The 25,778-nt window shown below is 46.2% G+C and overlaps 1 protein-coding gene across 1 annotated transcript in view; it reads left to right on the forward strand.

Moving 5' to 3' along the window:
- The window catches only part of XKR8 (XK related 8), a 106,164-nt gene that overhangs the window by 33,544 nt on the left and 46,842 nt on the right, over positions 1-25,778 (forward strand). The window contains exon 2 of the mRNA XM_078682507.1: positions 23,265-23,461. Within this exon, the coding sequence (XP_078538633.1) occupies positions 23,265-23,461 (197 nt within the window). The remainder of the gene's footprint in view (positions 1-23,264; positions 23,462-25,778) is intronic.

Here is a 25,778-nt window from a genome sequence, read left to right on the forward strand (position 1 = left end):
GCAATCTAGGCAATCTGATGCGCTGGCTGAAAACAAACATTTTTTCTTGCTGTCTTGCTGCAGTCATTACAAGGATGCAAGACACTTGCACCTGCATCCTGGAAATTGTCTGGGCATGTATATGGATAGAAGAAGCGGCTTCCGGGTACTCTCCGGGAGTCTCTCATAGTGGTGCCAGCCAAGCTAGGCAGAGAACCTCTTGAGGCGAGTTCCTACCACCTGCTGTCCATGCTGAACATTGACTATAAAATAATAAGCAAGGTCCTTGCCAACAGATTGATCCCGGAGCTCAGTTCTTTAGTTCACTCAGACCAATGTGGAATTGTGCCGTGATGGGTAACTCACTCCAATATTCGGGGTTTGTATCATATCATGGACGCTGCTTCCCAGGAGGCTGACTTCCTGGTGGCGATCTCCTTGGATTGTGAAAGTGTTTGATACACTGAGTTGGTCCTATTTGCTCCGATTGTTGAAAACTTTTGTGATGGGTCTTGGCTTTTTACAATAGGTCAGGATACTGTATACCGCCCCACAGGCAAGGGTCCCTACTGGCTGTCGGAGTTCACATTATTTCTCCATCAGGAGGGGTGTGCCCCTTTCACTGGAGAACTTTGCGCTAGCCATGGAACTGTTAGCTTCCAACTGCATGCCAGGGGCCCGGCATGAGGTGTCAAGGAAGGATTGGACTGGCACACCATGTCTTTATACTCGGATGATGTCTTGTTATTTATTCTGGACCAGGCTCTTGCCCTACCGGCCCTCTATGCCCTGCTTGATCTTTTTGACGAAATGACCGATCTACGGGTGAATTGGGCGAGTCCTGTACTTTTCCACTACACTGGGTTACACCTTAATGTTGCGTGGCGCTGCCAGAAAGACGTCTCCCCTGGAGTTTGAGACCTTTCATTACTTAGGTTTGAATGTCTATTACATAGACAGGAATTCGTTTGACGGGAATTATGTCGAGACCCTAACCTTGCTGCAACAATTCCTACATTTGTGGACTAAATTACCTCTTACACCCATAGGCACAGCCTCAATAGCAAAGATGCTTATCCTCCTGAGGATTTTATATTTTTTCGCTGCTCTGCTGGTGATTCCCCTGAGATCCTTTTTTGCTGCTTCATAAAGTTTAGAATCTGATCTTGTCTGGGGACCCGCTCGGAAGCGAGTTTCGCTTCCAATGATTCAGCGCCCAATGCTCGAGAGAGGGCTTGGAGTCCCAGACCTTGAACTGTATTTCACTGTGGCCCAGTTACAATGGTCTATGCCCTTGCTAGCTGGTGTAGAGGCTGAGCACGGTAGACTTATATGAGCAGACATAAGGGCTAGGAATGTACTAGACAGGCTGCTATCCCTAGTTGGCCCGGACAGGGAATTGGGCAGCCTCCTGCATGTGGCCAAGCTGGTATGGGTACATTACATGTGTTCTCGCCGCACGCCGGTCCCTTAAGCACTGCAGCTACCCCTATGGAGTGTGCCTGCTCCTTAAACTTTGATTGTGGCACACATCCCTTTCCCCTGGTGGGAAGTGGGGATTACTCAATCGGGCGACCTGCATGGAGACGTGTATGTACCCATGTTGTGTTTTGGGTCATTTCCTGTTGTGGGCACCAGGCCTACTGTCAGATGTGAGGCACAATGTTTATCAGAAGACTTGGGGGAATGCTTGGTGGAAGGATGTTTGTGACTCCCCACAGATTCTAGAACTTTCTATCTCAGAATTGTTAGGAAAATGTGTTTTTTATTTAGTCAGTTTGAGGTTTGCATGGTATTCTGGGTAAAACAACCTGGTGAGAGCCATGTAAGTCACCCCATCCAGGATTTTCCAAGGTGTCTAAGTTTAAAAAATATAGAGGTTTGCTAGGTTTTCCTAGGTGCTGGCTGAGCTAGGGTCCAAAATTACACAAGTGAGGTACAATTTTTAACAGAAGACTTAGGGGAATGCCGGGTGGAAGGAAGGCATGTAGGAGCATAGAATAGTAAAATATTTGTCACTACCAATTGGATTTTGCTGAATTTGTGCCTTCCAAATGTAAGCCAGTGTGTAAGAAAGAAGACCTTTTGAAAAATACCCTCTACATCATATGCTCGTTTGGGTACCCACAAAAACAGAGATGCACAAATAACCACTGTCCTAAACGCCATATTATGTGCCCATTTTAGAAATACATAGATTACCTTGATACCTATTTGTCACTCTGCATATTTCACCATATGTATTGGTCTGTACTCAATACACAATAAAAAACCATTGTACTGTGCAGCTCAGTTGTTGGCTCTGGGTACCTTGGGTTCTTAAATAATCTACAAAACCTATATATCCCCATAAACAAAAGGGTGTAGCAAATGTAATGGTACATTGCTTTCGTAAGTCTGCCATTGTGACAAAGTTACAGATGAAAACACTGTCACAAATGGCTGATTTTTCCTACGCATAGTCAATATTTCTTTATTTCATCAGTTTGTTTCTTTGGGAAACCCTTGAGGGAGCTACACATATGGCCTCTTGCTGAATTCAGAATTGTCTACTTTTTAGAAATATATAGCTGTCCTGGATCAATCGTGGGTTTCACACTGGTTTTTACCACAACTTGGAAGTTGGTTGAAAGCACAAAAAATAAAAAAAATGGGCTACCTCTTTGAAAAGTGCCAAAACTGTGGTATAAAAAATAGGTTTTTTGATTCAACGCTGCATGTTCCTGAAAGCTAGGAAGATGGTGACTTTAGCACACTAAACCGTTCTTATTGACTCTCTTTAGCATAGACTTGCACACTTTGCTAACCTCACTGCATCAATACTGCTTGACTAATGAGTTGCCATAAACTTGAGAAAATAAAGGTGGTCATCTTTGGTAAAAGGATAATTAAGAAGCAGACCTGGTACTGTTGGGGAAGTTTGTTGGGTAGCGTAACCTTTAAGTATCTAGGTATGTGGCTTAAGGAACGCTGGTCTCATTATCTGCACTTAACGTGTGGCATCACAAATTGCAGCACTTCAGTCACTGGCAACTAAGCTGTAAAGTTAGGCTTGGTAGCCGCTACTAACAGCGATAAAGGCAAAATATCTACCTATGCTGACATACGGCCTGGAAATCTTCCCTGGAAAATCTGATTGCTTCTTGAATATGACACAGAGCAAAGTTTTTCGCCTCTTGTTCAACCTGCCCCAAAGTGCCTCACCAGTGTCAAACTGGACTGGAATTTGGCCTCAAAGACAAAAAACTGGTACAAGAAGGGTATTTCATCAAATTTCCATCATTATTGAGGCAGTCAAAAACAAACGCACTAATAGCATTACTATGGCAATAGTATTGAATGTGCCACTGAACGCAAACATCTGGCCGGGGGAATTAGCAGCATCAATTAAACATCTGGTAGCAGAACAGTTCTGGCATATTAACTTACCCCACCTGTCATTCAGTCAAGTAGATTTCTTGGTGTGAATACAAAGCCAAATTCAGGTTGCATAATCATGCTTGGATGACCATCTATACCTACAAGGCAACAACTCTGCAAACTCATATGAACGCTACTTTTACAATGCAAAAATTAAAGAGGTACAAGTCAGACTTGGGTTTCTACCACCAATCGATGCTCTTCCAAGATGGCACCAACCAATGGAGAACAAGGATTGGAGGTTTTGTCAATATCCACTCGATGGCTTTCTACATATTCTATGTATTTGCCCGGTTTGAAATCTATCTCTGAAACATATTTTATTCAAGCGGCATTGGAATTTGACGCCAAGCAAACCTTGTCTGTATGAAAGATCTGACACCACAAACCATGGCATGTTTTGCAAAAATTTAATTTAAAAGTTACTTATTAAACAGATCACAACTATAATTTGAGGGCACACAATGGAGTCAGTGTACAAGCTGCCACCATAATTGGATACCAGCTTCAGGGCCAAAAGGCCTGGATTTTCAAAATTGACAGATTTTACGCACATCATACAATTTGCACAACATATCAAAACGCAGAACCTGAGTATACCAAATACCACAAGGTCCTTGAATGTGCGTAAAGTCTTTCATTTGGAACTGCTTAATCAAACTGAAAAGTGCAAACATGCATTTTTAAATATCTTAGCAGCTCGGCAGCACCACTGATCGCACCAACAACCTGTGGCCATTTCACTTCCTACCTCATCACTGGATAGACCAAAATGTGATAATGCCGGATGAACTGCACTGCAGAAACCTGCCATGTTATAATGAACGATGAGTTAAAGCAACTATTCTATACTTGAGCCCTGTTCTGGTCCTTTAGAATGCACATCCTGTGGACTCTGTCTTTCCTGTGATGGTATACAAGCAAGTCTTCTGGATAAATGCTTTTGTTGTGCTTTGGTAAATGCTCGATCATTAGTCAAACATAGACTTGAGTTTGCAGAGATGGTAAGTATGCACACGTTTGATGTTGTATTTATCACTGAGACTTGGGCCCACCAGGCTTCTGATCCAGGCCTGGTTCAATCAATCCCAGCAGGATATTTAATTCATAGAGCTGATACAATAGGGAAACGCGGTGGGGGGCTGGCTATTGTTTATAAAAAAGACTTGTTGGTATCGGGATCCCCAGCGGGTAGTGACTTGGAATGCGAAGTATTCTCATTTCACTTTGAACTTACTAAAACGTATACTTTTAGAGGCATCCTGATCTATCGCCCTCCTGGTCCAAGAAATACATTTCTCCACAATATAAGTCCTTTCATTGAAACTAGTATTGACACTTCCGATTTTTTCGTTTTAGGATATTTTAATTTTCCTCTAGAAAAATTGAATGATGGCGATACGGCATCTGTGGTCAATTTAATGGCCAACTTTGAGTTAAATTAACTAGTGAAGCACCCTACGCATGAAGCAGGCCATACTCTGGATGACATTTTTACAAACAATTCGACAATAAAGGTAATTGAGGGATTACCACTATTATGGTGAGACTATAAGGCAGTAACTTAGCATTAGTATAGCACCCACTCAAGAAAGACCAACCAATTTATTACCTGCTTTTGAAAGTTGTGTTTGGAAGAACATCGACCCCATTGAGTTTGATCCTGTTTAGTAAATTCAACACCCAAGTTTTATCTCGGATGTAGAGTTGGCAGTCTCTTCTCTTCTTGGATCAAGTCTGTGGTTGACTCCTTAGCCCCCATAAAACTGATCTTTCAGTGATGAAAAACCCCTTCAGAACCGTGGTTCTAAGATAAGCTTAGACTACAAAAACAGCTTTTCAGATAGAAAGAACAACAGTGGAGATCCAAATTCGACCTAGTCAACAAGAAGAACTATTCACAAGCCATAACAGATTATAAAAAAACTTATCATGGAAGAGAAAAAAATGTATTTTACTGAAATGACAGCCCAGTCTAAACATTCAAATATAGAGCTATTCTGCACATTAAAAAGTTTAGCAAAAGCACCCAACCTATAAGCAACTTTGGCGGTCAGACCTTTTGCAATAAACCTGCGGGAGCCCCCGGTGGGGGGTAGAGGTAAAAAAAAAAAGGGGAACTAACCCGAACAGGTTTAAGTAGTTAACCATGCTGGAGAGAAGACCATTCTTACGGCAAGCCCGATGCACCACTAAACGACACAGCAGAGGTAAATGAAAGTGACCTGACTCTGGGCCGGACGCTCCCCACGCTGCAAGGCTCCTCCTGAGGGATCGTGACCCCCGCCTCCAGCTGCCACTGCCTCGGCGAGTTCGCGGCTCCTAGTGACTGCCGTTTTTGATCTGTCTGCTTCTCCTCCACTTTCTGTGCCCTTTCTCTGCTTTCACCCCGTTTTGTTTCTTTTTTTGTAGGTTCTGCCTGCTGGTTTCTTCGTTCTCCAGCACCCTACCGCCGTCTGTATTTCCCCTGATTCCCTCCGCTGCCCACCTGCGGCCCTCCCACTTGCCTGTGCATCCCTTCCCATTCGTCTCCCAGATGCCCCTCCCTCCCACTCGGCCTCTTAAGGTGCGTTTCGCACGGCGGTAAGTGTGTCCTGACCCTGGTCCGGATGCTCCCCACGCTGCAAGGCTCCTCCTGAGGGATAGTGGCCCCCGCCTCCAGCTGCCACTGCCTCCGCGAGTTCGCGGCTCCTAGTGACTGCCGTTTTTGATCTGTCTGCTTCTCCTCCACTTTCTGTGCCCTTTCTCTGCTTTCCCCCGTTTTGTTTCTTTTTTTTGTAGGTTCTGCCTGCTGGTTTCTTCGTTCTCCAGCATCCTACCGCCGTCTGTATTTGCCCTGATTCCCGCCGCTGCCCCCCCCTGCGGCCCGCCCACTTGCCTGTGCATCCCTTCCCATTCGCGCACCGGTCCCGCCTCCCAGCTGCCCCTCCCTCCCTCTTCACCTCTTATGGAGCACGCCGCCAGGACGCGCGCAGCGGACGTGCCAAAGGCAAGCCCGTCTGCGCCCGTCCGCACCTGGACCGCGCCCAGCGCCAGAACCCCTGGACCTCGCCGGACCCAACCCAACCAACTGCGATACGACAGTGCCGCCCTCATCGCACTCAACACCGGACGTCCACCCGCCTGCTACCAAGCCACCCCCAGACGCACCCACGGACCCTTCACCTGTCAAGCCTGCAAATTCACCTGTCTCAGACCCCGCACTCCACCCGCCAAAGCGAACAGCAACAACAACCACCTCAAGTGCATCCTCCTCAACACCCGCTCTGTCCACAAGCACGCCATCGAACTCTGGGACCTCCTCGACACAACAGCACCAGACGTCACCTTCCTCACGGAAACCTGGATGAACGCCTCCTCAGCCCCGACATCGCCACAGCTATCCCGGACGGCTACAAAATCACCCGGAAGGACCGAGCCAACAAAACAGGAGGAGGGATGGCCATCATCTACAAAGACACCATCAGCATCACAACCAACGCCGAAGACACCACCCCCACCGCCGAACACCTACACTTCCAAATCCGCACTGACCCCCAGACCACCCTCAGAGGAACGCTCATCTACAGACCCACAGGCCCACGCACACAATTCAGCGAAACCTTCGCCGACATCATCAGCCCGCACGCCTTAGCCTCACCAGAATACATCCTCCTAGGAGACCTGAACTTCCACCTGGAGAACAACAACGACAACGCCACCACCACCCTGCTCGACAACCTCGCCAACCTCGGACTCAAGCAACTGTGGACACCCCCACCCACCGCGCCGGCCACACCCTAGACGCCATCTTCTCCGCCAGCAACCACGTCGCCTTCAACCACTCTACGGGACTACACTGGACCGACCACACCTGCATACACTTCATTTTCAAGAAGATCACATCCCACAACCACACACACCGGTTCCCCCGCAGATGCTGGAGTAAAATCACCACGGACCTGCTTGCCACGTCACTGAGCGCGAACCCTCCTGCTGACACCAACACACCCGACACCAACGCAGTGTAGTCCCGTAGAGTGGTTGAAGGCGACGTGGTTGCTGGCGGAGAAGATGGCGTCTAGGGTGTGGCCGTCGCGGTGGGTGGGGGTGTCCACAGTTGCTTGAGTCCGAGGTTGGCGAGGTTGTCGAGCAGGGTGGTGGTGGCGTTGTCGTTGTTGTTCTCCAGGTGGAAGTTCAGGTCTCCTAGGAGGATGTATTCTGGTGAGGCTAAGGCGTGCGGGCTGATGATGTCGGCGAAGGTTTCGCTGAATTGTGTGCGTGGGCCTGTGGGTCTGTAGATGAGCGTTCCTCTGAGGGTGGTCTGGGGGTCAGTGCGGATCACCAACTGCGCCGACGACCTCGCCCCAATGAAAAACCCTGCAGCAAGTCCACCACCAGAAACCCCTCATGGTTCACTGACACCCTCAAGGCCGCAAAGAGATCCTGCAGAACGCTCAAAGACCTGGCGCCAAGAACGGACTACAGAAAACATGACAGCCCTCAAAGCCGCCACCCGCGAATACCACCAGCAGATCCGGAACACCAAGAGGACATCGTTCAAAGAGCGACTGGACAACAACACCCACAACAGCAAGGAACTCTTCAGCATCGTCAAAGAGCTCTCCAACCCCAATGCCAGCAACAACGACGTCACCCCCTCGCAAGACCTCTGCAACTCCCTCGCCACGTTCTTCCACCGCAAAATTGCAGATATACACAACAGCTTCGGACCCCAAACTTCACCACCAAACACCAAACCTGCGACCCCCCCCATCACCATCAACTCCTGGACCCCCATCAGCAGTGAAGACACCGTCCACGTCATGAGCACAATCCACTCCGGCTCACCCTCCCACCCATGCCCCCATCACATCTTCAACAAAGCCGGCACCATCAGCGCACCCCCCCTGCGGAACGTCATAAACAGCTCCTTCTCGTCAGCCACCTTCCCTGAAAGCTGGAAACATGCAGCGATCAACGCCCTCTTGAAGAAACCCACAGCTGATCCCAAGAACCTCAAGAACTTCTGACCCATCTCTCTTTTCCCCTTCCCGGCCAAAGTCATCGAAAAGACCGTCAACAAACAGCTGACCGCTTTCCTCGAGAACAACAACTCGCTCGACCCTTCCCAGTCCGGATTCCGAGCCAACCACAGCACTGAGACCGCCCTCATCGCAGCCACAGACGACATCCGAACCCTGATCGACAACGGAGAAACCGCCGCCCCAATCTCCTGGATCTCTCAGCAGCCTTCGACACCGTATGCCACCGCACCCTAATACACCGCCTCAGCAACACTGGAATCCAAGGTAAAGCACTGGAATGGATCACCTCGTTCCTCTCCGGAAGAAACCAGAGTGTCCGCCTCCCCCCCCCTTCCGGTCCGCGGCCACCGAGACCATCTGCGGCGTACCCCAAGGATCTTCACTCAATCCAACCCTCTTCAACATCTACATGAGCCCCCTCGCCACCATCGCACGAAAACACAACATCAAAATCATCTCCTACGCCGACGACACCCAGCTGATACTCTCCCTCACCAAGGATCCAGCCACCGCCAAAACCAACTACCAGGCAGGAATGAAACAGGTAGCAGACTGGATGAAGCACAGCCGTCTCAAGCTCAACTCAGACAAGACGGAAGTCCTCATCCTCGGACAATCCCCCTCCGCCTGGGACGACTCCTGGTGCCCTCGGCGCTGGGCACTGCTCCGACGCCCACGGACCACGCAAGCAACCTGGGCTTCATCTTGGACTCCTCCCTCACGATGACCAAACAAGTCAACGCCGTCTCATCCTCCGTCTCATCCTCCTGCTTCAACACCCTGCGTATGCTTCGAAAGATCTTCCGATGGATCCCCACAGAAACCAGAAGAACAGTCACCCAGGGCCACGTCACCAGCCAACTGGACTACGGGAACGCCCTATACGCAGGAACTACCGCCAAACTTCAGACTCGCCTCCAGCCTCATCCTCGACATCCCTCGCCACAGCCACATGTCCACCCACCTGAGAAAACTACACTGGCTCCCCGTCAACAAAAGGTTCACATTCAGACTGCTCACCCACGCACACAAAGCGCTCCACAACTTGGGCCCCGCCTACCTCAACAGCCGCCTCTCGTTCTACACCCCCACCCGCCAGCTCCTCTCCGCCAGCCTCGCCCTCGCCATCGTCCCTCCAATTCGCAGAACCACCTCCGGAGGAAGATCTTTCTCCTACCTGGCAGCGAAGACCTGGAACTCCCTCCCCAGTCACCTACGGCTGACCCAGGACCATCTCAGCTTCAGGATGCACCTCAAGACCTGGCGCTTCGAGCAGTAGCAGCACCAACTTTTCGTTACCATCATTTAGTCCCGAAGACTCCAGCACATCTCAGTCACCTTCACGAGAAGACCAACAGGATCAAGGAAATCCAACGTCATTATATAATGTCTCCACATTCTACTCCTGGATCACAGGGGAGGTCTATATCTCTCCAGCCCTCCTCCTCGTCATCCCTGTTGGACGTAATGTTACTTATGCAGACCACCTTGCATGGGATTCTAGAAACTCTGGTGTCAATAAGGACAAACCAAGTCGACCAATTAAATTCTTTGAATGATATTCGACACGATACGAATACTCAATTACCTCCTGTATTAATGGCTGCAGAGTTGCTGGGGTTGCGTAGTGTCACATCAGAGAAAGGTGAATGCCAGTTAGATATGGAGAGTTCTGTTTATGTCTCTCAATACCCTATACTTGTGAGGAAAAGGCAGCATGGTTTTATGCCCTCAAAATTTACCGTAAGGTCGTATCGTACAATGGGAGTTAGGTCCTGGAATGGATTGCCTGGGTGGTGTGTCCCACGTGTATGTAAGAAGAAACGCATGCATAAGAAAAGGGAATATAGTAGTGGTATTTGTGCCCAAGGCCAACATCCCAGACCCCAATGTGATAGTACTGTAAAAGTGCTTCCATGCAAAAAGGTACATAAAAGCGTAAAACTAAATGTGAATCTGTCCTAACTTGTCTTCTATCTCCTCTGCAGTCCGCTCTACCATCTCTAATAAGGATCTAAAGGTAGCTCGTAATAAGATGGTTGAGCCTCCACCCTTAATTAAACTGCCCTTAGAACCCCCGCAGCTCAGGAATCCTCTATCAGGTTGCAATTAGGTAGTACAGAACTTCTGTTCGATATTATTCGTCGAGGGAAAAAAGCAAAGAAACTTCGACCCCTGAATCGCTCTAAAATTCTTCAGTTGTTCCAACACTTCTCTTTCAGGGATAACCTCATTGGACATGGAGTCTGTGATAAAGATCAATTTACAATGGTCAGGCGATTTCAGTAGTTGTTTCCTAAGTTAAATTTGCCCGGCGTAAAACGCCTCTAATACCATACGAAGTTATTCAATAAAGAGGCAGGCGCTGGAGACTGGAAGACAGGAAACAAGTTTTATTCCGACGGAGTAGAACACGTCAGATCGGACAACAAGGTATCGTCTCGAGGTGCTCTCTCTACCTCTCTGAGACCTGGTCTTTTATACACTGGCTCAAGACATGTGGACGCTCTTTATTACAATAAGGGCATTTATGAAGCATGAGAATGACATCAGAACGATATCCCCGACACCCCCCAGTTCCAGCCCATTCCAACACATGACAACAGTAGAGACCCTTTCCCCTCATATGATTGGGAGGGGCTATCACGCAGCTGAGTGTTCTGCCGATCTCTTTGGAATGTGTGCGCCTGATCGAATCTCCGGGGGTGGGGATGTCATGATCAATAGTGGCCTCTTTCAGGAGAGGCGAGTGCATACAGTAATGGGCAATAAACTGTATCCTCGGGCTAAAGGATGACCAGCAGTCAGTGCTGACGTTCAGGCTCAGAGGAAGGGGTCATCAAAGGAGGGGTATTCATGGACGGAAAGGAGGTGTTGGTCAGGCGCGGGGTGCGATTCCCTGGGACAGAGTCATGGGAGGGGAGGGTTCATGACTTGTGCATGCGAGTGCGGGGGCAGCCAGGGTGCGCGGGGAAGGCTTGCATGGTCAGGGAAGTGTGCTGACGGGCGATCGTGAACAGGGAGACCATGGTACCTAAAATGGCTGTCGTGTATGCTCGTACGTGGGTCTGCAAGATGGCGTAGATGATGTTCAATACACGAACTAAAATTCCACATCTGTGGGGTTTCAATTAGGCGATCAAAGTAGAGAAGTTTCCAGAGTTTCTTTTATATCTCCTTGTATTGCTGACCTGGTACTTAAGGCGGACGAAGACCTAGCAAAAGTAGGTCTACAGGCACTATGTCCCGTAAAAAAGAGCCCTCAATTATTAGTACCTCAGCAAGGTTCATTCCCTCCCGCCATTTTAAACATGCACAGTGGGTTATCTGCAACTCAATGGGAACGATCCCTATCATATATTCCGTCCCAATGGCCCGAAGCTACACACAAAGTAGCCATCCAGCCACTGACTTGAGAGTGGTTATAGTAAACGATAGGCCATTCTCACAATTTAGACAATTCGCATTGCCTCAAAGAAATAGGTTTTCCCCACTGCAACACCTGCCGGAGGAAGGAGATTGGAATATAAGGGGCCCATTCCACTCTAGAATGAGGAGTCCTCTCAAAATCTAAGAATCCTAAATTGGAATATCCATGGGTTTGAACGCTTGAGGAACAGCGGCGAACTCGAAGAAAGTTTGAAACCCTTTCATCTGGTATTCGGCTAAGAGAGGACCCGTCAGTCGAAGGCTTTATGACCCTGAATAGCAAAGGTCATTCCCGGGGTACGGGGAGAGCATCTGCCGGTCTACTAACATTAATATCGACCAAGGTGATTAAGAGGCCATTGGAGGTCATAAATGTTTCAAGTGGTCTGCAGTTATCTGTTGTGGAAATGGTTGTGGGTAAAAATTTCCCCAGTTATTTTTTACTTATAAATGTATATATTCATAAAGAAGATCATCACCAAATGAATCACTGGCTGGAATTATTTTAATCCCTTTTCCAGCATTTGATGGCAAAATACCCGGAACCAGTGATAATAATGGCGGGGGATGTAAATGCTTGTTTATTCCCTGTACAGCTAGACCAACACTTAGAGGAAGTGTTGGATTCCTACAACATTCCCTTAGCACAGTTTCCAGCAGGTACCATCAAAAAAAGAGGCCAAAGTGCTGAGTGAAAGGCTGGCAAGTCATGGTCTGATTTACTTAAACGGACGTTTTTAAAAAGGATTCACCAGCTATAGTGACATCTCGGCAAGTCCACTCTTTGGGCCCTATTGATTATATATTTACGTCCAATGTTCCCTCTAATTTTTTTCCTCTGTGTGCGGCAGTGGAGGGTCTCTGTGCGCTGCAACCATGGCTATGTGCGCCAGGAACCAAACCGCGCGTGTCTGCGGCGCCAAATGGCACTCTCGCCGCTCGGCCCCGCGCTGCGGCCGTGTCTCATTTCTCCTCCCCCTCCCCACACCAATGCCCTCCGTCTTGTTACTCTCCCCTCGCCACTCTCCCCTATAACAACTATCTTCTCGCATCCCACCTCACCAGTATGCACTCTCACCACTCTCCCCTCTCACCATCACTCTCCCCTCCCTTCTCTTTTTCCCCTCACTCTTCACTCTCCCATCACTTTCCCCTCCCCCTCTATCCCCACTCTACCCTCCCTCTCACCACTCTCCCCTCTCACAACTCTACTCTCTCCTGTCTCCTCTCTCTCCTCTCTCTCTCCCCCCTCTCCCCTCCCCTCTACCATCTCCCACCACTCTCTCCTCTACCCTCTCTCCTCTCTCACCACACTCTCCTACCTTTCTCCCCTCTTTCCTCCCTCTCCCTTCTTTCCCCTCCCCTCTCCCATCTCTCCTCAAGGTACACACGATTGTCAATGAGCACTAACACAGCATCATTTATACCATTTCGGCATTAGTCAACACCACTAGTTTTTCCCTGTTGCTCTCATCTTCATCTCCCCCATGGTTACTCCTTTCCCTGGTCTATCTCCATTGCTCTGCCTTCCACCTCTCATGCCTCTCTCCCAAACTCATCTTCTCCCTTTCTATGCTCAACTCTCTCCCTTTCTATAATCTCAGACTCCCTCTCCTGCTTCTCTCTTGGGCTCCCTGTCCGTACTTCTCGCCCCTGATACACTCTGTCTCCCTCTCCATGCTTCTGTCCCCTGCTGCACTCTCAGGCTCCCTGTCCGTGCATCTCACCCTTGTTTCACTCTTGGGCTCCCTCTCCATGCTTCTCTTCCTTGCTGCACTCTCTACTCCCTCTCTGTGTTTCTCTCCCCTGCTGCACTTTCGTGCTCTCTAGAGATGTGGCCTAACGACCAGAGCTGCCATCTAAGTCACGTAAATAGAAAACATGTTGCATTCCAAATGCTATAGGTGTCACATTCGCGAAAGTTATAACTATTGGCATTGTAAATGGCAAAGCTATCCATTTAGCTATTTTAAAAACCAACACATAAATAAAATATTTGTCATTTACAAGACCAATAGCTCCAACTTTTCTAATGCGAGACCTATTGCATTTCCAATGCTTGTTGTGCCTTTCTGTCCTGTGTCCAACTCGTTTTTGGTGCCCTTCTGCCCCACTCGTTTTTTGTGCCTTTCTGTCCTGTGCCCCACTCGTTTTTTGTGCCTTTATGCCCTGTGTCTCACTCGTTTTTTCTGCCCTTCTGGCCTATGCCCCACTCGTTTTTTGTGCCTTTCTGTCCTGTGTCTCACTCGTTTTTTGTGCCTTTCTGACCTGTGCATCACTCGGTTTTTGTGCCTTTCTGTCCTGTGCCTCACTCGTTTTTTGTGCCTTTCTGACCTGTGCATCACTCGTTTTTTGTGCCTTCCTGTCCTATGCCTCACTCGTTTTTTGGGCCTTCCTGTCCTGTGCCTCACTCGTTTTTTGGGCCTTCCTGTCCTGTGTGACACGCGTTTTTTGTGTCTGCTGTGGCCTTTTGTTTAAATATTGCTGACAATCAGAGCCCCCTCACGGGCTCCGATTAACAGCAATACTTAAACAGTGAAAGATAGGGCTAGTCTAGACAGAAATATTTCGGTCACCTAAGCGGCAAAGCGGTCAACTTACCATATGTAGCTTGCGTACAATTGCCAATAATAGTCAGTGAATACCGAAAAAAAACAAGTTTTCCTTGTCTGCAGTATGTTATCATTTCTTCCAAGGTACATTCGTGGTCATAATAATAGTCCAGTCAAATATGTATTCTAAGTGTACACGGCGTGTCTTCCAAGCGCCTTGTTTTCATGAACGCACCGACCAATTTGCAGACAATGATTTTTAATTCAAGCGGCGTGGCAGAAGGCAAAACAGAACCTAAAGATTTTGTGCTGACCCGTAATTAAATGTCTCCAAACCCCCATGCATCTCTCGGCGAAAGCAATCACCGGCATTGTGGAGCGAGAATTAGAAAAGGAAAACACCAGAGCGCCCGCGCCCCTGCTGCTAGACACTCAAGCATGGCGAACATACACCTCTCTGGATGGCTAGTTTTCCCTATTAAACAAGCACAGTAGGACTCGCAGTAGGGGCACGCACTAAAACAAGGCTCTCGAGTCATTTCCGTCAGCCAAATTTCCGAGGACAGTAACTTGAAAAGCTTTTAATCTTGTGACAAGGCTTTTTAAGAAGGCTTTCTATCGGCAGTCTGGAGAATACTCAAACCCCTGACAAGCCAATTCTCCTGCTCCCACACTGCCATAATCCCCACAATAACCACCAGTTCCCCCCGCCTCCCGCCTCCCGCCTCCCGCCTCCCGCCTCTCGCCTCCCGCCTCCTGCCTCCCGCTCCTTACCTGCAACTCCTCACGCCCGCACCGCCGCCACCACTGGAAAAGTGCCGCATGTCATGTTCGCGCCACTCGCTTTTTACAAGCGGCGGGCGGCGCGAATCTCTTGCGACGGCCTGTGTGCGCGCTCCACGCTAGGTGGTGCGCGCTGACGTCAGGGAAGGTGCGCGCGCGCGCGGCCTAGAGGGAACAGTGTTTACGTCCCTTTGGAATTTTGGCCTCTAAGAGCTTTGAGGTGGCAAAATATGAGGGCAGTGACCACTGGGCAACCACAGCAGTTCTTGATTTGTGTGAGCCAGTATCCCCTGAGAGAGTGTTTCCCTTAGAGATGTCCTATCCGCGCAGGCTCACAACACGTTTAGACACTATGCATCTTCAACAATTAGCAACTCTCCAGTTAGAGGAGACGGTTCCTATCTTCCCTACTCATGCTGATGATGTTATTGTGTGGTATATTAATATTGTGCAACGAGTTTTGGGCTGCATTTTAGTGAAAATAAGTGGAAAGGGTGGACATACAAAATCCCGCACAAAGGGTGTCCCGGGCTGGTTCGATCAGGACTGCCAAAAGTTGAAACGACTGGTGAGACAGAAAGCAAGGAGTGCTAGGTGTCGTTTCATTCCTTTAGCCACCCAAGAGCTGGTTAAACTTAAACGCCAATATAATCCCTTGTGCAGTCGAAAAAGGTAGATTTTTATCATAGGAAGTGGGAGGAGATGCAGGAGATTATACTATTAAATGATCAGCAAAAATTCTGGACAAAGAGTTTAATGGCCAAAGTAGGGGGTTTTCTGACCTGTATGATACCGGAAGCACAGTGGGCCACTCATCTGACGGAGTTATACAGGGGACCCTTAGGCTTAGATGGCCCTCAGCACATCTATGGGCAAACCCTCCCAGCCAACTGGTTCTCAGTGAAGGAAGTTAAGGCCGTTATTGAGAGAATAAAACTCTCTCGTGCCGCCGGTCCTGACAATGTCCCGGCGGTAATAATGAAAACAAATAGTGTTTGGTGGGCTGAAATTTACTCTACTCTGTTCAGTTGGGTTGCAGGGTCTGGCCTTTACCCCTTTACCTGGAAGGGGTCTATTGTGAAACCGATTTTTAAAAAAGCGGTACAGACCCAATGCATTACAGGCTTATAAGCCTTTTGGACATTTCATTAAAGATATTCTCCAAGATTATTTTAGCCAAACTTGAAGAATGGGCCACTGAAACTAAGAGAATTCCTTTAGAACAGGGGGGCTTTCGGGAGGACCATTCAACCATAGACCACTGCTTTGTGGGCTATTACTCGAAAGGCAATGGAGGAAAATCAAAGACTGTGCAGTTGTTTTGTAGATTTCCGGACAGCCTTTGATTCTGTTGACAGGTATATTTTATGGGGAAAACTTGCCGCTTGGGAATTACCACTACATCTTCTTGGGGCCCTTCAATCCCTGCACTCTGGCAATTGGGCTCAGGTGGAGTTAGACAAGACAGGACGGGTGTCCCAAAGAATCTCTATCGACAATGGCCTGCGTCAGGGGTGCGTTTTTGCACCCCTACTTTTTAGTCTATTTTTAGCCGACCTCCGAACAGCTATTTCCCAATCAAAGTCTTTTTCGCCTAAAATTGGGGATCAGCATATTGCTTGTCTACTCTATGCAGATGATTGGTATTAATGGATTACACTCCAATTGGTCTGCAGAGGAAAATCAACGCATTGGCCTCTTATAGTAAGCAGAACAAGCTTTGTATTAATCTGGAAAAGACGAAAATTATGATTTTTGGGGGAAAAAGTGCAGAGTTTTTCCTGGTATTTTGATTCTCAGGTGGTGGAACAAGTGGATCAGTATAAATACCTGGGTTTAACTTTTAGGAAAAATCTGAATTGAGGCGCACATTGGGATGCCACTAGGCAGAAGGCCCTTTTGCAGGCAAGCTGTTTATCTGGATTTAATAGTAGATTTGGGGGCCTATTCCATATCCCATTATTAAAGGCCTATGAAGGGAAGATTCCACCAATAGGCCTGTATGGAGGAGAGTTATTCTCTCTTGATCCAACTTCTGAATGGGACAGACTGGAAGGGGCAGTACTTAAAAGACTTCTATCACTCCCACAAGGTACCATGGTCCAGGCTATAAGGAGAGAGTTCAGCCTGGTATCTTGGAACAGGGCGGCCGCCACCCGGGCTCTAAGATACTTCAACACCGTGTTGGAGAATGAATGAATACGAATGAATACTCATTTCTATAGCGCATGGCTACCCTGGGGCATCCCAGCGCTGTTAGACCAAGAAACTAAAGGAGACATTCACAGAATGATGAGGTGGCTAAATTATCCAAATTGTGCTGGGAAAAGAGCCAAAGCAGCGAAAGGTTGTGGGAAAAGGCCGTTAGAACCAGAATGACCGCAATGAAGATATTATATCTAAAGAAGAAATCATCTATAAGCTTCTTGTTAGCTTCACTTGGCCAGGATGGTGTTTTCCCTTACTTATCACAGTTACCAGATCCAGGTTTGAGAAAAGAAATTCTAAGGGTTCGGGTGAGATGTAATCCAATTTATTCATCCCACCCATATAAGACAGGGGTGCAAAATAATAGTGGTCTTTGTCCCTGCCCTCTGAAAGCCAAATGCACTATTACGCTTATTCTTATGGACTGCGCTTTTTATCTTGCAAATCGGATTAGGTTTTTAAGACCTCTGTTTTTTAAATATGATGCTTTTCATAGGAACAAGGCGGTGGAGTTACAGTCTGAGATGCGATATTTAGATGTGGCAGTTTGGATTGCTCTGTTCCTATGATCTGTTAAACAGAATTGAATTTAAAAAATTTTTATTTAATGGGGATGGGGTGGGGAGGAGGGGGGTTCATTTAAAGGTTTTAATTAATATGTATTTTTTTAGTATGTTTTATGGACAATTGTCTAAATAAACTTGTTTTTGAACCTGAACCTCGGATGTAGAGTTGGCAGTCTCTTCTCTTCTTGAATCAAGTCTGTGGTTGACTCCCTAGCCCCATTAAAACTGATCTCTCAGTGAAGAAAAACCTCTTCAGAGCCGTAGCTCTCAGATAAGCTTAGACTACAGAAACAGCTTTGCAGAAGGAAAGAACGACAGTGGAGATCCAAATTCGACCTAGTCAACAAGAAGAACTATTCACAAGCCATAACAGACTATAAAAAAAACGTATCATGGAAGAGAAAAAAATGTATTTTACTGAAATGGCAGCCCAGTCTAAACATTCCAATAAATAGCTATTCCGCTCATTAAAAAGTTTAGCAAAAGCACCTCAACCTATAAGCAACTTTGGCGGTCAGACCTTTTGTAAGCTAAGCTATTCCAGAAAAAAGTGGAAGATGTATTTAATTCGTTTACCAATAATTAAACACTAGATCAAACAACTCTTGAAAGTTGTCCAGTTATTAAAGGATGGGAGAACTTTTCTACTTTTGAGTATAGAACACAAGCTAATACTTACAACCACCTCTGGCTCACCGCTAGATCCATGACCGCCCAGAATAGTACACCTGGCACCACTATTTATAAGTGACCAGCTGACTAATTTGTTCAATGAAATCATTAGAGCAGGTCATTTTCCAGGAAACTGGAAGATGGCCTCTATACCCCTTCTGCTAAAAAAACGGAATTTGGATGTGCAGGAACCCAGTAACTATAGACCTATTTCCAGGTTACCATTTCCGGCAAAGGTCCTAGACAAAGCAGTGAACGACCAGCTAGCCTCTCTTATAAAAGCAAATGAAATACTGGATCCAACGCAATTTGGGTTTCGTGAAGCACACAGTATGGAAACTGCTCTTATAATGGCTTCCAGAGATTTAAGATTCATCCTAGATTCGGGAGGGAAGGCCGTCCTGTTACTATTAGACTTCTCTGTGGCCTTCGACACTGTTGATCATATCATTCTCGCCGACTGATTCTTCTTGTCTGGGATTAAAGGCCAAGATCTTAAACTTCTCAAATAATTTTTAGCAGATGGGGTTCAATTTGTTCAGATGGGAGTATGTTACTCTGAACAGTTTAGGCTGCCATGTGGTGTACCACAGGGCTCATCTCTGAGTCCTACTCTGTTTAATGTGTATGTAACACCGCTGGCTAAGCTTATTAGGTCCTTTGGTTTTTCAGTTGTCTCATATGCTGATGACACACAGTTAATTGTTTCAGTGTCCAGCAATGTAAAAGAAATAGCCAACTGTTTCAATATATGCATGACCCAGATTAATGAATGGATGAAAAACAACTGTTTAAAGTTGCACTCGGGGAAAACGGAGGTGCTTTAACTGGGCAATGATCCGGACTTCTGATCCTCCAGTTGGTGGCCAAACGAGCTGGGATCCCTTCTTTCGCCGGTCAAAAAAGTGAGGAATTTAGGGATTATTTTTGATGACAGATTAGCTTTTAAGGATCAGGTCAACACTAACTTCTGCAGTGTTTTTTAATCTAAAGCTGGTCAGGAAAATACGTCCCTCATTTCTAGGGATTTGCAAAAAAAACGGATGTGTCCGCCTTGGCTTTGTCAAGATTAGACTATGGCAACGCATTATACTTAAACATACAAAAAGAACTTCTACAGAAATTACAGGTCTTACAAAATGCAGCGGCCCGACTGCTTTTGGACTTTCCAAGCCTCAATCAGTATCGCACGGTCTAATCAAACTTCATCCAGTTGCCAAAAGGATCACATTTAAATCTCTTTGCATACCTTCTAAAGCACTACACAAGTCAGGCTCAGACTACTTAAAAAAATATTTATTTGGTACATTCCAAAAATAAATCTTCGATCATCTGCTGACATGCTTTTGGTGAGCCCTCAAACTAAGAGAGCACATTGGGGAGGGATGAGTTTCATAGCAGTAATAGCCAAGCTATGGAACATGCTACCAGTAAATTTAAAAAACAGTCCTAGTTTAATTTCTTTCAGGAAATTATTGAAAACCTGGCTCTTTGAAAATCAACTGTAGGACACCACTAACCAGCAATAGTTTGTCATATAAGCAGCACCAATATGCCTCAGGACTAAAGAAAACAAAAATCAAATCACTTTGGCTTGTATCATGATGTAAGTATGATTTCAGAATGCATGTCTAAACCTCCCGGAGCTTGTATTGGCGTCGGTGAGGCGCCACATATCTTTGTTGCATATCACCCTAAACAAAAGTATGGCGCTTTACCTTTTGTTGGACCTGGATTCTGACAGTTGCTGATGAATTGTATTTTAGCTTTTTACTGTTCCTTTATTCAATGCTTGGCATTTGAGATCCTGGTGTTTTTAAACCTTCACAATTTTAATTTCTTTTGTCTTTTCTTTTCCTTTGTGTTTTTCTTTTTTGTTGCAACTGACATACTGGTTACTCTTCTTTTTTTATTATTCGATTGCAATGGTCTTTATTAATCGTGCAAATAAATGTTACTATATAATTTGTTGTTGCCAATTTTATGAAGTAAAAAGACACTTTTATCCAGAGCACTTTTTTCCCTATTTTTCTAAAAATGAAATAAAAAATGTAGATATTATTTTAGATATTTTCTAGGCCCCCTCCAGGGGAATCACACACCCTGTGTACTTTTAGAAATCCCCAGGATGTTGGGGGGGGGGGGAGGAAGCACATTTGGCGTGGAAACCTTTATGAGGACAAAACATTATGAAGGCTTAAGCCCAAACTACCCAAAAAAGGTCTCAGCACTGGGGGAGGGGTTTCGGGATGCCCAGCAGTTATGGGGTTAAAACATGGCTTTGTCAGTTGCTGAAGAACTTAGAAAGGTAGCAGAATCTATATATATGCTTTGCTGCTGGTTGGGCAAGGCAGCATTTTGTAGCCCTGGTCAGGCTGCCTGATCTAGTAGCTCCTGTTTGGATGAGCACAGTTCAGTGACAACACAGACATTCGGATGACGTACATCTTAAAATGGTGGGTGCCAAGTACGAAGAACTGGGACTACAATAAAGAACGTTTTCATCCACAAAATAACAACACTTAAAGGCAATGAAGGCATCAACAACTTTATACCATATAATCCACTTGAATACATACAGAAGCTTCTGTTTTTCCAGACTCTGACCACCAAGGATCTTAGCAACAGTATCAATTCCCTCAAACCGTGTTGATTAGTAAACTACACGTTTGCTTGCCTAACTGCTGAAAACCAGCTCCTTCCACTATAGAAACTCACACCAGACACAAAAGGTATAGCCAGCTATCGACCCAGCACTCGTTTCCTTGAAAAGAAATGGCTGAAAAGGCCATAGCACTATATCTACAAGACCACATTGAGCAACACCACTTCCATCTCCATCTGAAATCTTTCCAGTCTAGAACCTACCCCGTATGCGTAGCTCATCCAGGTTAATAACACCCATTCGATCATGTACAAGGAGGAACTCCAGTCTCCTTGTCCTCCTGTATCCATCAGTGTCCCTCAACACAGTTGACCATCATACCCACTCCATTTTCACTCATGAGCATCGGCCGCACCATCCTGCAGTCGTTCATCTTTCTTTCTAACAGACTGTAACATACGTATGTGCAATCTTCAAAGCCCCCCCCTTACAATCGACTCGTGCGGTCGCTGTCTGTGTAACCAAACAGTGGGTTTTCATCCTCTAAAACGAAGGCAGCATCCAACAATAACTGAAGGATTAACTGGGAAAATTAAAGCACCATCCAAGAGCTAGCTACAGTCACGGATGTCCATACCTTACCTCTGACTCAATAAATTGGGCACATTTTTACCCTGTCTGCAATGCCACTTCTGGCACTGATACAACTCCCTGCTGTGTGCCTAGGAGGATGCTCCCAAACTCTGCTTGTGTAAAATCAATAATTTTCCATGTTGAGGCCAAGCTTCTCTTTTACAACACTCCTCAAATCTAGAATACCTGCACCATTTAAGGCTCCCAACACTGAAAAGGCCTGCTCCCTCCCACCCCCCTACCCCACACACATTACAGACCCTGGCTCTTCCATATAGGGTTGTAAGAAGTGCTCTCCTTAGGGGCGTATTAGATACCACTCTTCCCTCTCTAAAGGAAGATTTACAGTTTGCTCTATGCCTTATGAAAATATGACCACGTTACCTCTTGTCGTGAAAATTTCTTTTTGGGCTCCCTCTGCCAGTTAGTATTCCATTTAAGACCTCATGTGCTTCTACCATGCTCTCTCGTCCTAGAATGTTCAGGTTACTTCTCCAAGAGACTAGCTATTTCTAATGAGAAAAAATATTACACAGCTTGAAACCGTTTGGATCATCTGCTGTAAGATACTGGACTTACACCTTCATATATGGTACTGATTTGGTATATTTCCTTAATGAATCTTTTCTTCCCCTCCCAGATCCGCTATTTTTAGCTAATGTGATGTTTTGATGCTCCCTTTGTAACTATTTTGTTTGATATGTATTTGACGCCTGTACATCCCTTATCATCCACCCACTCGTAATTGTGAAGCGCTCTGATATCCCTCGGGATCATGTTCGCGCTATATAAAACTTTATAAATAAATTAAGTGCTGCAAAGAAAACACACTTGCACACCTTCCCCAGCTATACTTTGAACGATTCACTCCTAAAGTTCAGAAAAAAACGAATAACTTAGTTTCGTTCAGCCTCACATTTGACCACAAGCATTTCAAATCCTACCACAAGAGGAACTGAACTTCACCCTTGACCAAATGGGACTGCACCAGAATGCCAGTGAAAGCTGAACATCAGGTCAGCTCTTTGTGTGTGATGTCTTACACATGCCCTCGCACAGGCTTAAAAACATATGACCTCGGCCGAAGACCAGGAACTTGCCTCCACTCCTGGATTCCGCACTTTTGAGTATTTCTCTCTCCATCATTAAGTTTGGTTTGCTTCCATAACATTAAATGTAATTTGTTCATGGTCTTGTACTCCTGAAATGTGTTTTCTAAAGTGCTTCGAAGCTCTCTGAAGCTAGGTATTTGCTATTAAAGTGCTTAATGCAAAATAATGATGGAATAATTAATTACTGTACATGAAGAATACATGCTCTTAATCGCAGTTGCTCATTTTAGTCAAATGCTCATTAGCTACTAACTACACCGACTTGTTCTCTCTTTCAGGTGCATACACGCTCTGGAGGTGGGATTCCAGGCCTACAGAAAAGGGGCACAATATCCGGCATATAACAGCTATGCTTATTACCTGACCCATGACATAAGCATGCTCCGGCTGTTTGAGACATTCATCGAGAACGTGCCTCAGCTTACATTGGTTCTCTACATTGTTCTGTACAATAACGGAGCGGCTACTTACCAGTGTGAGTAGCATCTAGATTTTTTTTAAATTTGATAAAAGTTTATGGTAGCTACATATTTATGATTAAAAATGTGTTTTTATTTAAATGCTGGCAGGGTGCTCTGAACTAGGAAAAGCATTGGCAATGCAAGTAGGCCTGGCTTAAGAATGGTAGCGCCTTTTGTGTCATAAATGATTTTAGGTATTAATAAGTCACCATACAGGCACTGTCACTCACCTTTGGATTCCTGCATCTATTCCTCCATCCACTGACTCATTTTTGCATTCAGCCTCTGGCACAACCACAATAACACACACACACACACAAACTAAACACATATGCAAAAAAATAAAAAGAATGCAAGTAGAAACAAGCTTTGGCAAAGCCAATAGATCTCACGTGGCTGCTGTTCAGCATGGCTAAAGGTTAGTGGCGTAGAGGAGAGTGCTGTGGAATGGTGTAGAGTAGAATGGCGTGGAGTAGAGTGTTGTGGCATAGAGTGTCGTGTATTGGAGAGGCATAAAGTGGAGTCACGCAGAGTGGCGTACAGTGGAGTGGCTTAGAGTAGAGTGGACTGATGTAGATACAGTGGATTGGTGTACAGTGTTGCAGAGTATAGTGATATATAGTGCAGCGACATAGAATTCAATGGCGTCAAATATAGTGTTGCAGAGTGGAGTGGCTAAAACTAGAATGTTGCATTTTAGATAGCAGTCGTGTAGTGGCTTAGAAATCAGTGATGTAGAGTGGCACAGACTACAGTGGCATAGAGTAGTGCAGAGTAGAGTATAATACTGTGGTGTGCAGTGTCATAGAGTGAAGTTCTGAAAGTGTAGTAGTGTAGAGTGGAGTGATGCAGAGCACAGTGGCATAGAATGCAGTAGTGCAGAGTAGAGCGGCATATAGTGCAGTGGCGTAGGCTGGTTCAGAGTAGAGCGGTGTAGAGTGCAGTGGTTTAGAGTGGCGTAGATTAGAGTGGTGTAGGGTGCAGTGGTAGAGCATGCAGTGGAGTAGAGTACACTGGCATAGAGATCAGTGGTGTAGACTACAGTGGTGCAAAGTGGAGTATTATGGCATAGAGTGCAGTGCTGCAAAGTGCAGAGACATAGAGTGCAGTAGTGCAAAGTAAGGTAGCAGAGTTCAGTGGTGGAGAGTGTGATGTTGCAGAGTAGATTGCAGTGGTGTAGATTGTTGGCATAAAGTGCAGTGGTGTAGACTATTTTATTTCAGAGTAGAACAAAGTGGCGTAGAGGGGAGTGGTGCATGGTAGAGCACAGTGGTGTATAGTACAGTGGCATAGATTGCAGTGGTGAATAGTAGATTAGAGTTGTGTACAGTGGATTGGCATGGAGTGCAGGGGCGTAGAGTAGAGTGGTATAGAGTAGAGTGTATTGGCGCAGTGTTGCAGAGTAGGGTGGAGTGACCTAGACTGGAGTGGCATAGGGTACATTGGCGTAGACTGCATTGGCATAAAGTAGAGTGGTGCATATTGGAGTATAGAGGCATAGAGTGCAGTGGCATAGAGTGGAGCGGTGCAGAATGGAGTAGAGTGCAGTGATGTGATTTAAACTGGAGTGGTGCAGAGTGAGGTGGAGGATGACTGGCGTGCTATGATGAAGGAGAGAGTTAGGGAGGAACAAACCGCCTCCCACTAAAGAGTTAGCCCACTGCTGTTCACAAACTGCAGTTCCGAAATTACTATAGCTAAAAAACACCCAAAACAGTTGAAAAACGACTCCAGCTCAGTCTTGGAGTAAGTCCATCACCATTCATGGCCACCCACAGGTATTGCTACGCACTCCCAAAAAAAACAATGGAGGAATAGAATTAAAATAGGAAATATTGCTAAATCAATAAAATATATTTATGTATATATATATTCTCTAAAACAATGCCTATGCATTTGGACTCACACTCGATTTAAACCAAATCATTTATTCAAAAGGAACAGGCATTTTCACTCCGATTGCTTAGTCCTGCTGCCTGACGCGTTTCTGTGCCTTCAAGCTCTTTCATCAGAGGCAGTTTGCGTGCACCAATATTATTCAGCTCCCACAGTTCCCTGCATTTCACTCTGCTTAATTGGCCTCTGGTGTGCCATTCTTAATAGAAATATTTACAGTGCATGCCGGAACTTGTGGTCACAATCATAGTTAATTCTTTCCTCCAGTGGATTTGTGTGTACTTTCAAACCTTTTTCTAGGACCCAATAACAGCCCTCCAGTGGGCCTCAGAGTAAGAATCCTGTTCCTGTAGTACAAAGAACCAGCTACGCCGCATTCTCGCCGAACAGTTCAGGTAAGACAGGCCTCTCTGATCTCCTTGAAAGGCGGTGCAA

Source organism: Lissotriton helveticus, chromosome 3_1 (genome assembly GCF_964261635.1).
Source record: "Lissotriton helveticus chromosome 3_1, aLisHel1.1, whole genome shotgun sequence".
NCBI classification, from domain to species: domain Eukaryota; kingdom Metazoa; phylum Chordata; class Amphibia; order Caudata; family Salamandridae; genus Lissotriton; species Lissotriton helveticus.